At 37.7% G+C, this 14,954-nt stretch overlaps 1 protein-coding gene across 3 annotated transcripts in view; it reads right to left on the bottom strand.

Moving 5' to 3' along the window:
- Nucleotides 1–1,657: 1,657 nt before the first annotated feature.
- The window catches only part of ADPRM (ADP-ribose/CDP-alcohol diphosphatase, manganese dependent), a 14,711-nt gene continuing 1,414 nt past the window's right edge, over nt 1,658–14,954 (bottom strand). The window contains exons 2-4 of one of the 3 annotated variants that reach the window (XM_006922396.3): nt 7,287–7,904; nt 6,327–6,443; nt 1,658–3,743 (exon numbers count right to left, since the gene is read on the bottom strand). In XM_006922396.3, coding sequence (XP_006922458.1) covers nt 3,433–3,743; nt 6,327–6,443; nt 7,287–7,887 — 1,029 coding nt within the window. In that variant the 5' untranslated portion in view covers nt 7,888–7,904 and the 3' untranslated portion in view covers nt 1,658–3,432. Of the gene's footprint in view, nt 3,744–4,186; nt 4,942–6,326; nt 6,444–7,286; nt 7,905–14,954 lie in introns of those variants that run through there. The other 2 variants (XM_006922397.3, XM_006922398.3) reach the window with 2 other exon arrangements.

Here is a 14,954-nt window from a genome sequence, read left to right as displayed (position 1 = left end):
ATGGATTATAAGTACAAAAATACACACTAGATTTTAAAGACATAGTATAAAAAAGAATTAATTTTTATACTGATTACACATTGAAATATTTTAGATATACTGAGGTAAATAAAATACATTATTAAAGTTCATTTTGTTTCTATTTACTTTTTTAAATATGACTGCTAAAATATTTTACTTAGGCGGCTTGCATTTTATTTGTTGCTTAGTGCTGTTTTAGAGCATCTGGATGGCAACTTTTTACACAGGCTAGTATCAAACTCTGTAGTCAAGACACTGTCCCGTGAGATTTAGGAACTATTTCACTATAAAGTATTAGCACCAATCTTATGTCAGGATAGTGAAAAATGAACCCGGTAGTTGGTCTCTCCATTTTTATAGCCTTTAATACAATATTAAGTATCCTAAAAATGTTTGTTAAAGGAGGTATGCATGTGTTTTGTTTTACACAATGGCCACTGGACAGTCAAATTCTTTATTAAGATTTAGATACGGTAAAAGGAAAAAAATCTGATATTAAAGCAATTAAAGTGAAATTTACTTTAAAGGTCAGTAACATAAAGGATTTCAGTGTTCCAGTGTACATTTAATTTGCATGTTATTTATGGCTTTTATACCTCTTTTAGTATAACTATTAAAGCCATACATGAAGAAATGGATTTATTGGCAAATTATATATAGGACCTACCCATCCTCCAAGTAATGCTTGATTCTGTGCTTCAAAGACAGTAATGTTCCAATTTTTAAAAAAGTTATGTTCAAGATACACTTTCATCATATCTGCATCTCCCATACCACACTGTCAATTCTGTGAATACATAGTTCCTTTTAAATCTCTATAAGTATACAAAAGGAACCAACTTTTGGTGGAGTGCTGCCTTTAGAAAACAGTATTGCTGAAATTGCTTTTAAACTATTTTTCAATTGAATTTAAGTACTAAGTTTAATATTTCTATTATCAGAACCTGTGTTTGGACCTTTTTTCTTCCCATTGTCACTATTCTACATCAGCCTCTCATTATCTACTGCCTGACCGAAACACATATCTAGCCATCTATCACCCAGCTCAGAAACCTGAAGGTTACTCACTGTATAACAAGTTAAATTCTAACTCTGGGCATGCCTTTCAAGGCTCTTCTCCACATAGCCCTAGCCTATCCCTTTCCTGCTTTATTTCTTGCCATATCCCCAGTACCTTTTGGTGAATCCTCATAGCACTACTTGCCTCTCCTAAACACAGCATATCCTTCAATGCTAGTGCTTATACTAGTCTGTCTACTTGAAATGTACTTCCACACCAATTTAAACCACTTTTTTCCTTCTTCAAGTCATTCTTAACCCATTTCCTGTTTAAATAAAAAAAGTGCAGCTTGCTGCCAGCGTTAATTTAACATAAACACACTCTTTGAGGCTGAAGCAAATCTGACTGTTTTTTAATGTAAAAATAAAATATAAAAACTGCTTTTGGATTTATTTTTAAACAGAACTTGTCTCTAATCTTAATGTAACAGAAATGTATACATAAATAGGATTCATCAAATGAATCTTTAGCTAACAACTGTTAGAGAACGATGTTAACATCATACATAGGAACACATTTTCTAGGATTTGACATTTTCAACAATTAAGAATTACTATATTTTGTAAATGGAAATACCACTAAAAACAGAATGCTATAAATAGAATGATGTTATTTGTTTCTAAAGACTACTGATACACTAGAGCAATGCGAAAATAATAATAAAAGCGAGATATTTTGTGGCAAACTTCGGGGGTAAGGTTAAGACTATAATCCATGAGTTATCTCAGGGTAAATGGCAGGCGCAAACGTCACCAGCGAGTATTCTCGGGGCAAACAGAAAACACAAAACTTTACTCCTGCTCCACATTCCTACGGTCCATTCTTCACACATTTGTATCTAGGGATGTCTCATTCATCATTAAGTTGGTGAATGCGGGGAGCACATTACAGTCACCTCTGTGGCAGGATGTATAATGGCCCTCAAAGATATCCAGGCCCTAATCCCCAGAACCTATGAGTGTTATATAACAAAATGAATTTTGCAGATGTGATCGAGTTAAGGATTTTGAGATGACATTATCCTGGATTATCTGGGTGGGCCTTCAGTGTAATCACAATTATAAGAGGGAGGCAGAGAGACTTGACTATATAGAAGAGGAGGTGATATGACAACAAAGCAGAAAGGGATTTGAAAATGCTACCTTGCTGGCTTTGAAGATGAAAGAAGGGGGCCTTAAGCCAAGAAATGCAAGAAATGTAGCTCTAGAAGCTGGAAAAGGCAAGGAAATAGTCTCCCCTAGATCTCCTTGAGGGAGCATGGCCCTGATATCTTGATCTTAACCTAGCGAAAATAATTTCAGAATTCTGACCTCCAGAACTATAACAGAACAAATATGTTATTAAAGCCACTAAGTTTGTGGTAATTTGTTACAGCAGCCACAGAAAATGTACTTGTACACCCCTATAGTGAGTAGGTACTCTGTGGGCACACTCATGTTGACTAGTATTGGTTTTTTATCTCGTACTGTTTTTTTAAGCCCCGAATCAACCTTTCTCTGCACTTAAACAGCCCCATTTGCCATCTAGTAAGTGTTTCTGCAAATAAGCCAGCATATATGACAACTGAGTTAAACATGTCCCATTCATCTATAAAGGGAATCAAGGGTAAATTCATGCAGCACTAGCTGGTGGCCCAAACAGACCACATTAGCAGGCACACAGCTGCTCTTGCACTTGATCCTGCTTTAGTTGGAATCACAAGAGGACCATATAACTTCTTTGAAGGCCCTTCTTACAGCCTCACATGGGAGGATACATATTCACCTGTGTGAATGGGAACACCATTCATTCACGTGTGAAGTAACTTGATTATTTTTGGTTTGTTTACAAAATAGGAACACAAATCTATAAAAGTACAATATGATGGATATTCTAAGCAAAAAAAGTCCAAAGCTCATTCACACAGAGTAATAAGGAAAAGTTTTACCTAAGCTTATTTTTTTACTATGAATTTTGAGCAATTTTACATAGCTAATACATAAACATATTTTCCTTGTAAAAAGTAAAAAAAACAAAACCAAACCAAACCAAAAAAAAAAAAAAAAAAACAGGTAAGGCTAAAATAAAGTTTTAAGGACTATATTCCCCTCCCCTCAGCCCCATGCCCCTTCAGTCTCCTCTCTGGCTTATTCATGCCACTTTCATTAATTTTCTTTCCAATTTTCAGCATTGGATATATTATACGAAAATGACATTTCAGAATGTCTTATAAGCCAACACACACTGAAGCCATAAATATATTTTGTTATGCAATTACAATACTACGCAATGAGACTGAGGATTTGGGGGTGAGGTAGGGGAACAAAACAAGGCTAAATCATCCTCTTTATATAAAGATAAAATAAATCAGACTAAAAATGGAAAGCTTTTTCCTTCTTGTAATTCATAATTCTGTCTGGAACTCTGCCTCTCCCTTTCAACATCATTTTGTCAGGATAGACATACACTGTGCCAAAAGCCTGGCTGTCCGGAGCTGTTTCAATAACCCCTTCTAGATTGATGTGGTGCACACCAAAAGGATCCTCAGAGTAGCCACCATCGTGAGTGTGACCAGCAAAGAAACACACCACACACTCATGAGCCCATATGACTGTGAGGGCGTCTCTGTAATTCCAGGCCAGGCACACACTGTCAGAGGCCTCTGGATAAATGGGAAGATGGCCTGTTAAAGAGAGGAAGAGTTATGAACCAATTAGGAAATATTTCTTTCACCAAAATAAATGGCTAAAAACTAGTACTCAGAAAAAAAATTGTATATCGCTACTTCATATGGATTGAGACCAGCAAAAATCCACATACATGAAGAACTAGGTAATCTACACCCACGTCTCTGGGGTATAAAGAAGGGTAAGACAGTTCACACACAAGGGGAGAGAGGCCACAGTAGAGGCAGGAACCCTGAGATCTCTATGGCCCTACAGAGTCTCAAGATGTACAAATATCAAGGGACACCGAGGGCATCCTGTGCAGGGCAGTTTGCCAAGGTGGCCGGATATCAGGCAGGTGCTGTGCTGGAATCAGGTCTCACTGATTTCCTTAGGTATGAGTGTTATATACACACAGAGAGATACTCTTAAATAAAACAACAGTTTAGGGACAGGCCAGTAGATTTTATATCGTTTTTTTATAAACACTCAAGGTTTTATTAAGAACTGATTTATGACACTTTAAACACCTTCAGGAGATCAAAGAAGCCATAGCCATTTTACAGATAAGAACACTGAGTTATTAAAGTGGGGATTATTCATATTAGGTCCCGTAGGAGATATGTGAAAGTAGAGCCGGAAGAATTTCGAATTCCTGATGCCAAGATATATATCAGGCCACACTTTCACTCTGAAGTATAAGTACAATAGCTCACTGGTCTTTTCTTCTTCTTCCAGTCAAGTTACTTTCCTTTTTTCTTTCTGTTACTGTTTATTTTTATTCTGCTTAGTATCTATTTGTATTACAAGTAAAAAAAGAGAGGGGCTAACAGAGTGCACCCTTGCATGCACGTGCACACGCACACACATGCATACCCACACACAGACAGTCACTCTTCAAGCTGTGATAGGGCTAAGAGTCCAAAGTAGCTATGTAACTTTCCAGATCTCTTATATGCCATACTGGACTCATCTATCAAATCACTGCAGCACTGGATACAAGTAGTTAGTTGCTCCCTTCTTGAAATATGTGACTTCCAGGATACCACCAGTCCTCCTAGTTTTTCTCCAACCTCAATGGATAATAATTTTCATTCTCCTTTGCTGATTCCTCATTTCCACAGTGTCTTATTAGAAGCGTCTGAATGGTTGGGTCTTGGGTTTCACTTCTCTGTCTACAACTAATGGCTTGATGAGAATTAGACAAAATGACATCTGAGTAGCAAAAGGAAAGTGCCAAAGCAAACAAAAACAAAAGAAAATTTCTATTAGCCATTTTAAACTTTGCTAAAGAAAATCTAAGTCACTCAGTTGTTAAAGGTTTGTTCAATCAGTTTCTAAGCTAACAGAAAAGTGAAAAATTTAAAGAGACTGCTTAAATTTAGAGGAGTAGAGAATGTAAAGAAGTGCACTGACATAAGCAAAAGAAATGGGAAAAATACAGGATAGACTGGGAAAGGGGATTGGGGCATAAAACATGGACTCTAGCTGTCAGTAGCTGACAGTTGTATGATTTTAGCTGTGTAGTGTAAACTCTTTTGGTTCAGTTTCTTTATCTTTAAAATTAGAAGATTTGACTTTATGACCCTTGGTACTGGAAAACTAAAAAGCTGAGAAAAGTCAAAAAGTATCCTAGTTTTTCAGACCACTTTTTGTAAAGCCAAAATACTATCACATCATGCCAATAATTCTTGAGAGTACCTTATATTTTCCAAACTGTGAATGACATTTGATATACTAATGGTAGTGGAAACACCCCTACTCCATCTACTTGTTTTTACTACATCAGTAGATTATAGTCAACTATCTGAATAGCCTATCATTTTCAGAGTTTTCATGTTCACAATTTTTCACTTGATGCAATATTGAGAAAATTTCAATTTGCAGGTTAGACATTTGCTCACACAGCTCAAAGAAAAAAGAACCAGAATGGCATTCCATCCTTGTGACCCTCAGTCCAGTCTTCTCAACCATTATGCCCCATTAATTAGATCCCTCAAATAAGGGATCTAATCTCAGCCCCTAATCCAAGTACATCAGCTACAATGCAAATCCAAATTCAGTTCTTTGTGTATACATGCACATCTGAGTGTATTTAAGCATCTCCAGAATCCTACAATCTCTGATGGCAGCATGTCTGTCAAAAGTGATTCTAAATGAAAATACTAATACCATAAGTGCTCACTGCCAGTTGTGTCTCTAACACTCGTGACTGTTATATGGCCTTTACTTGGTGGCCACTGCACTAAGGCTGAGGTTTGGTATGGGGAGCCTGGACTGAATTTTTCATTTAAATATTACTATGTAAATTGATCCCATTTGGGGAAATTCTACTCTGAAACCTAAAAGGTCAACTCACAGACTCTAATATTTGGCAAGACATTTTGTTATTTTATAATTCTTTCCTCAACCTTAACTGTTAATCTTATATTCAGATCATTTGTCAATAACATTTCAACTAGGCATTCATTTTATAGAAAGATATCACAATATTTTGTTAATATGCTTTAAAATCTAACTTTTCCTATTCTCTAAAATACAGATGTTTAATATAAACAAATAAATAAATGCAAGTGTAAACAAATCATTTAAATACTTACTCACTATTACCACCTTTTCTTGGTTTGTGTCAGAGAATGTAAGGACTTCATTCAACCAGTTCAGCTGTTCTTGGCTGAATCCTCCATTAAACTGGACAAACTGAGGCTCAGAAAGTCCTAAAATGAATTCTGTAAGTTAGATCCGTCAAATATAATTTTTTCTGTCCTTATCAGGGCATTCGAACTTAGCTAACATGGGACACTTGTACTTTTCTTTAGGAACATTTGACAGTAATTGACTTAAAACAGGAAACCAAAAGAATTTAGAGCAATATACAAATAAATCATATTGTACCTTACTCCTAGTCTTGACACTCCTCTGCTTATTTCACTAGCTTCCCGTTACACTGAAAATAAAAGATTCTTTACTGTGTTCACTGAGCTACTTCAAAATCGTCCGGCACCACACTAGCCCTTTTCTGCGTTCAAGAATGCAGCTTAGTGCCTTTGCATTTGTTTTTCCCTCTGTCTCAAATACTCTTCCCAAGGATGACTCCTTCATTTAGGGCTCAGCTTAAATGTTTTTCTCCTTGGAGAGGCTGTCTGTGACAACCTAAACCAAAATAGTCCCCCTAGTCCTTCTCTATTATTATACTTTATTTTCTTGGTAGTACTTATCATGGTAGAAATAATCCTGTTTATCATCTGTCCTGCCCATCCACCTTTCTTGTTCCCTCCACTCTATCCATAAAAAAGGTGATACTGTCAGTATTCTTACAGTTCTGAATAGCTAAGCTCTAGAGAAAGTCCTTGGCCCAGAATAAGCATTCAGATATTTGTTAAATACATCTTGAACCAAGTGCAACCAATCCATGTGCCATGAAGCTTGTGAGAAATCCTGACCCTGAACAACAGCGACAATATACTTTTACCTTAATCATCCATCTTCCGGCTGAATAAAAGGTAGCTGAAGAATTTAAAGACAATGTATTAGATTCTCAGCTCAAAGGAATAATTCACCTTGAGGACTATTCAATTCCAAATTTGGATTGTGCTCCCTCAGCATCTTCAGACACTGCTGGTATTTTGGAGAAGACTGATCCACGCCCAAGACACTCAAGTCATAAGCATCGAGTAAAATGAACCGGAATTTAGGGAATGGTACAAAATGATAAGCATAGTAATTCCCTGAAGTCACAGTCTCAGGATGATGTACAATCTGGTCTTCTAGATACTTTGTGTTCAGTTTAGAGTTCGTTAAATAGTCTCTGCTGAAGTTATAGAATTCATGATTTCCCCACGTATGATGAACTGGGACTTTAAGCATTTGAAACACGTTCATAACAAGTTCTAGTGACTTTTCTGATGCTTTATACTGTGCATTATATCCATCGATGATATCTCCAAGCTGAAGTACACAACAGGGTAGGATGCGTTCTTTATTCCAGTGTTCAATAGCACCCTGTAAGTGAAGAAGACTATGTCTGTAGTATCTCCGTCTGTTTCCTTGGTAATTATAGCCATCTTCTAAATTAGCATATTGAATATCTGCTATAACTCCAAAGGAGAAGAGAAATTCTGAATTCTCATTTAGGGTTCCAGGACTGGGCTTATCATCCATAACCTCCAAACAAGTTTCTAAATAAAATAAAAAGATAACCACGTTATAAACATCTTAATTTTCTAAATGGTAAAGTGGATATTAAACAATAGTTAATCCACTAGATAGCTTGGTAACAAGAAAAATGCATGAGTTTTAAAGTGTAATGGTCTTTGGTCCAAATTACCAAGTCCTTGAAATGCTTCAGTTTCCTCATCTGTGAAACAGATAACCTCTATTCTTTAGAAGAGTAATAATTTACAAAAGGGTGTTGTTATCCTATTAACGAATAGGCATTCTAATTCTAGTAAAGTTAAATTCAAATCTGGTACAATTTGTAATTTTAAGAAATATCCACCAGTTTTAAACACACATGAGCATGTATTTGTGCGCGCGCGCGCACACACACACACACACAGGCACCTTCTTCTACAAACACCAAAATAAGTCTATCAAAACTTCAGGATTTTTTTTTGAAAGTCATATATTGCACTCATTTGTTGCATTTTATATGTTAGATTCCTACCATAGGTTATTTTGTGTCAGGCTGGATCTTTTCTCTTTGTTGGTGGATAGGTCACCTTAAATAAGTTTCTTTTATATGTGGAATAACAGAGAGAGGCAATAAAGACATGAGAGCAATAATTTTTTTATTTATTTAAAGTATATAGTACATTAGTTAGACATCTATATAGTTCATAAAATGATCCCCACTATTGCACCCTCCCTCCCCAACCCTCCACCTAGCCAGTGTATTAATGCTAACTGCATTCCCTATGCCATGCTCCCCATCCCTGTGACCATAAGCTCCTAATTTGTGCTATTAATTTGTACTTCTTTAGCCCTTCACCCCATTCTCCCAGCCCCCCAAACCTCCCTGCCCTCTGTCCGACACCAAATTGTCCACTATATTTGTGAGTCTGTGTTTGATTAGTTTGTTCCTATTCCTTAGATTCCACATATAAGCGAAATCATATAATGTTTATCTTTCACTGTCTGACTTAAATTTACCTTCTAGGTCCATCAAAACAATATCTTTTTCCATCCCCTTCCTTTTCATATTGTTTTCTTATCCTTTCAGCCACTCTACCTTTTGGTTGGAGCACTTAATTCTTTTCCATTTAAGGTACTTATTGATAGGAATGTAGTTATTACCATTCTTAATTCATGTTTTTGATACATGTTTTTTTTTCTTCTTTCCCTCCAACATTTCCTGTAATACTGGCTTGGTGGTGATAAATTCCTTTAGCTTATTTTTGTCCGGGAAGCTCTTTATCTGTCCTTCAACTCTAAGTGACAGCTTTGCTGGATAAATTATTCTTGGTTGTATATCCTGGGTCTTTATCCTGTCGAATATTTTTTGCCACCCCTTCTGCCCTGCATAGTTTCTTTTGCGAAATTAGCTGCCAGTCTTATGTGTTTTCCCTTATATGTAATTATTTGCTTTTCTCTTGCTGTTTTTAATATTCTTTCTTTGTATTTAACCTTTGGCATTTTAATTATGATGTGTCTTCGTATGGGCCTCTTTGGATCCCTGATTCTGGAATTCTCTGAGCTTCCTGGGATTTAATGTCTATTTCCTTCACCAGGTTAAGGAAGTTTTTTACCATTTCTTCAAACAGCTGTTCAACATCTTTATTTCCTTCAGGTACGCTGATCAGACCAATATTCGAGCTTTAATAGTGTCCCATAGCCTCCTTAAATTATTTTTATAGTCTTGGCATCTTTTTTCTTGCCATTCTGATTGAATGTCCTGATTGGCTTTCCTGTCCTCTAGATAGGGCATTTGATCTTCTTCTTTATTCACTTTGCTTATTCCTTTGTTTATTCCATTTAATATACTTCTCATCTCAGACAATGTATTCTTCATTTCAGACTGGTTCCCTTTTATAATTTCCATTTTCATTTTTGTTTTTTATCTCTTTGTTGAGGTTCTCACTGAATTTATCTACACTTCCCAAAAGTTCATTAAGCGTCTTTAGGAACTTTTGAACTCTGCATCTGGTAGATTACTTGACTCCATTATATTTGGATCTCTATTCTGTTCTCTAATATGGTTTCTGCTTCTTTGTCTTCCCACTTTGGCTGCCTTTCCTAGTCTGTTTCTATGTACCACGCAAAGCTCCTAAGTCTCCCAGTCTTATTTGTGTGGATTTATGAAGTAGGTGTCCAGTGGCACAGTCCTGAGAGGGGTTCAGCTGCAGGCCAAAATTAGCCCATGTCTCTACTCTTCCGAGGCCACCTGTTAAGATTCAGCAAGCAATCCACAGATGCTGTGCTTATAGATGCCTCAAAAGGCCACACCAGAAACTGAGGCTGCCTCCAGTGTGAGTCTCAGCAAGGAGCACCTGACTCGCTGAGGATACACCTGGATGTGGCTTGGGTGGGGCTGCAAATTGGGGGAGGCGGGGTTTCAGGGAATCTTCTGGGCAGAGCGACCTCTGTTATCCAGTTTGATGACATCATGGCTATGGTGGAGCTATGGCCCTGCACTGGGAGAGGGGAGGGCTCAACAGGGGACAATGGATACCGCTGGCACTTCTGTAAAGAGCGAGTCTCGCCTGGGCCCTCACTCCGACAATGACTCCCTGTAAGTCCCTGGTGCCCCTTGCGCGCAGCTGAATTGGCACCGGTGCTCAGAGCGAGCAGGTCCGTGACTGTGAAAATCTGCTCACGGATGCAGTCACTTTAAGAGGCGGCTGTCACTGCCGCTGCCTCCATCTATGTCTCAGCCACTCAAGACCAGGTGGCCCCATATCCTCACCCCATCCTACCTTCTGCAGTTACAGGGTGCTTTCTTAGATTTCTCCTTAGTTGTGTGGCTTGTTCACCTAGATCCCAAGCGATTTTTCCTTGCTGCTGTTCCTTGTTTCCATCACAAGTTTGGTTGCCAGAGGCATGGACAGAGCCTGTATCATCTACACCATTTTTTCCCTCTCTTCTGAGAGGAATAATTTGAAACAAAAAAATCCAGCACAAAAACTATGACGCTGACATGACCATTTTCAATTTTGAGTAGTGATTCTTCAATAGTTGGATGCTTACTTGCACCAGCTTTTAAAAACTTGAATATTAACTCCCCTACAACCAAAACACACGATCTTTCTTACACATGATCTCTGCCCTGCTTCAGTAGCCAAATAGAAGAGATTTTGACTTGAAAAGCTATTATTTTATATTGTTTACAATCTAAATCTAAAATCATTTATCATCTTGTGAGAGTCAAGAATATTAAAGATTAAAATAAAAGTCAAAGACCAAAATCCTAACTTATCAATTATTCTGTTATAAAGGCTACAGTAATAAATTCTGCTGTGGTAGCTAAGTTAATTAAAACCTAGTTGTTTCTAAAAATTCATTTGGAATTTCTAAAATCACTTTCAGACTCCTGGTCTCCAGTCATTTGCTGGAGAACCCATATAACCAGAGTTCTTTTAAATCCTCTACAGGATTTAATTGTCATTAAAATTTAAAATCCTCTACAGGATTTAATTGAAATTCTAATTGTCACAAAGCTGCTATCAGAGGTAAAGGTGACAACTCCACAATTAGCAAGAAGGGCCACACTTCAATTTGACTCATTTTAAAATTAGGAGCTTTTCATTCCATAATTGTTAACACTAATGACATACTTTCCATCTGATCCACCCAATTATGAGCTTTAGCTACTTTCCTTTCTTTCATAATCTAAATAGGTACAATTATCCCTAAAACAGGTAAAACAGCACCAGAAAAAAAGATGGAGATACTAAGAAATGGCTTGGTGTTCTTACACTTTTTTTATTTGCTAATTTCTTTCTGCAGACCCCACTAGATGTCAAGTCAGTCCATATGTATGAGAGGTGGTATAGATGAGATAATCTGATTTGGAAAGTAAAGAATTCAGATACAATTATAATAAATACAAAACTCATCTAATCTGAAAATCTCTAGTCTTATTAGATTTCAAATATGTGATTCCAAATACAAATTAACAGCAGAATCAAACCAGAAGATAATTTACTAAGTGTATTAGTGAAAGGTGTTTACGAAAGCTTAAAACTGTTTCTCAGAGTGCTTTTATCCAATGCCAAATGAGATTGTTTATTTTTATCTTTAAACTCAGAGCCTTCAAGGTAATAACAGTATTGTGGAACTCCTAGAGGGCATTTAGTCCCAATTAATTTGATCTTCTTTCCAGTAGACTGCTGTTTTTTGTTGTTCTTGTCATTTGTTGCCTATCCAGCATTCATTCTGTTCTTCTGGTAAGAGCACCTCCATGTCTCCTTAGGCAACTACTTGATTCCTCACTCTCCATGTGACTTATGGAGAGGTGCAAACACATTACCCAAGCCTGGCCTATTTTAAAAGCCCAGTTTCCCTCTGGTCAGTTAGGGGTAGGCATATAACCCAAGCTGGGCCTAAGGCCAGCCCCTGAACTTTTGCTGGACTACTAGCAAAGCTATTAAAACTACTTCTGCTAAGCTAATAAGAGTAGAGTTAGAAGGGGAAAGTCAACTGAGAAGAAATCCAACGTAGAAGTAAGCAAATCTGACTAATGGAATGAAGTAGAGTCCTGGGAACATTGGTTGAATACCTGGATCCACTTGTCCTTGCTAAAACTACTCTTGGTCATTTAGTTCTACAGCCAGTAATTCTCCTTTGAGCTTAAACTCAAACTGAATTGGCTTTAAATTTTTGTCATGTGATTCCAAAAGTCCTGTCAGATACACCTTCCACTGCAACACAGTTCGGTTTAGTGAAACTTATAGATATACTAAGATTTGTTAAAGAAAATTAAGCAACATAGAGAAAACCAGCTAGGGCCACACGCTTCAAACCAGTAATGTGTTCTGGTGGGAGATGGGGGGAGAGATCCAAAATGCTGAATACATATAGCTTTTAAAAATAAGGTTATGGATAGAGAACATGCAATTTAATTAAAAGAAATTATTTTGAAAAACATAAACTTAAAATCATACTGTGATTTGTTAAGGCAAAGATAAGAGGCAAGAGGGGAGGACAAGGCCACATTCAAGGAAAGACAATTAGAATCAGAAGTGAGTAAGGCAAGGCAAAAAGAACCAAGTGGGCAGGGAATTAATTCTGCTGAATAGCTCAGTCTTTTATTTTATGGCTCAGGGAGATGCCAGTGAACTCAGAAAGATTGGTCCTGGTGGATGGAGAGAATAAAAACCCAAAGACACCTCCAGTGAGGAGATTTAGAATTAAAAACATTCTGATGCCATGAGCTTTTTCAAAATACACCCCCTGCTCCACTAAATACACACAAAACAGTGGGTGAGTAGAGGATAATAATTGTTAAAACTAATAATGGGTATATGAGTTTTATTTGCTCTACTTTTATGCTTTTAAATGTCTATAATATGAAATTTTTAACCCATTTCCCCACTGGCCTGAGAATACTCACCAACAGTGCTTGCAGCTGTAGCATTTACCCTGAGATAACTCATGGATTACAGTCCTAACCTTACCCCCAAAGTCTGCCATGAAATATATCGTTTCTATTGTTTTTGCACTGCTCTAGTATATCAACAGTCTTTAAAACAAATGGCATCCTTCTATTTATAGTAATTTTTAGTAGTTCAATCACTGAAAATGTCAAATCCTAGAAAATGTAGTATTCACAAGCATGTTAAATGAACGCTGGCAGTGAGCTACATTTTTTTTTCTAACTGGGAAAAAGGTTAAAAAGCATTCTGGACTTGAGATGAAGCAAAAAAGTTAAGAGTGCCTAGAAGGTCACACAAAGTTAGGCCTAGCTGTCCTAGTCAAAGCAACTTAAAGCAGGGGTCCCAAACCCCTAGGTCCACCGCCTGTTAGGAACGCAGACACACAGCGGAAGGTAAGCAGCTGGTGAGCAAGGGAAGCTTCAGCTGATTCTGCAGCTGCTCCCCAGCACTAGCATCACAGCCTCAGCTCCACCTCAGATCATCAGGCATTAGATTCTCAAAGGAGCACAGGTCCCTGGTGCCAAAATGTTGGGGACCACTAACCTAGTTATGTCAAGCACAAATTCGATCAGCCTTGTCACTAATGACAGACTAAATATCAAATGATGTTATCTGTGTCCTATCTCTTTCAGGAAAAGTAAATTGAAAGAGAAAAATCTCATTTGGGAATCTTGGTGGTTTAATAGTAATAAAAGTGACAGGTTTATACTGGATATCATTTTAGATATCTTAACATTAAAGTTTCATGGGCCTATCAAATCTGGCTCATAAGTGTTATCAGCAATTCATCCAATGTATGGTTAGTTATAAAACATCTATGTTGTGTCAGAAACTGTTTTAGAAGATTGTATTTTTTTTTAACATTAAATTTTAATATGAAGGTGTATAAAAATGCTCTGGCAAACAAATAAAGGTAAAGTTATTAAAAGAATCACTCTGGCATAAAAATTTAACAAACTAGCCAAAAACAATACTGAACTCGATTTTAATTTATAAGACGTGGGTTTGCTCAATTAACCTACAACAGAGCAAAAGAATGAACAAGGGCTTTGGAAACATGGTGGGGTGAGAGACGACCCCAGATAGCTCCCCTTGAAACAACAATAAGCCGGACATCTAAAACTCAACAAAAAATAACCAAACAGCACACCAGCATGTCCGAGCATGGGATCTGCGCATAGGAGCTATCAGAGATCAGAACCCCCGTGTCAGGCGGTGGACTGGGAGAAATAAAGAAGCTGCCTCTCTCAACCCCGGGAGCTGCCTGTAAGAGGGAGGGGAGGGAAGAAGGAGCAGTGAGATCCCTGGGCAGCCCTGCCTAGGAGTGCTGTGAGCTCCCCTTGGCCGGCCACAGGGCCCAGTCATCGGGGCAGAAGGCAGAGCAGCGGGACGGCAGAAAAACAACAGTTGATTTTTATTGGCCGCGGTTGCAAAACCAAGGCTGAGCCACAGCCCCCAACTCCCAACCCAGAATACCTTCCGAGACCAATCACCGTGGAGCCCGAGGGGAATCTGAGCAAATGCTACTGAAACTATTGCTAACACTGACAGGGACTGAAACTGAGGGTAGCGAGTGTGATTAAATATCTATCAGAAAATAAGGCATTTTTAAGGCTTTATATAAAACAGGGATCC

Source organism: Pteropus alecto, unplaced genomic scaffold, assembly GCF_000325575.1.
Source record: "Pteropus alecto unplaced genomic scaffold, ASM32557v1 scaffold398, whole genome shotgun sequence".
NCBI lineage: Eukaryota > Metazoa > Chordata > Mammalia > Chiroptera > Pteropodidae > Pteropus > Pteropus alecto.
This window is presented reverse-complemented; position numbering and strand designations above follow the sequence as displayed.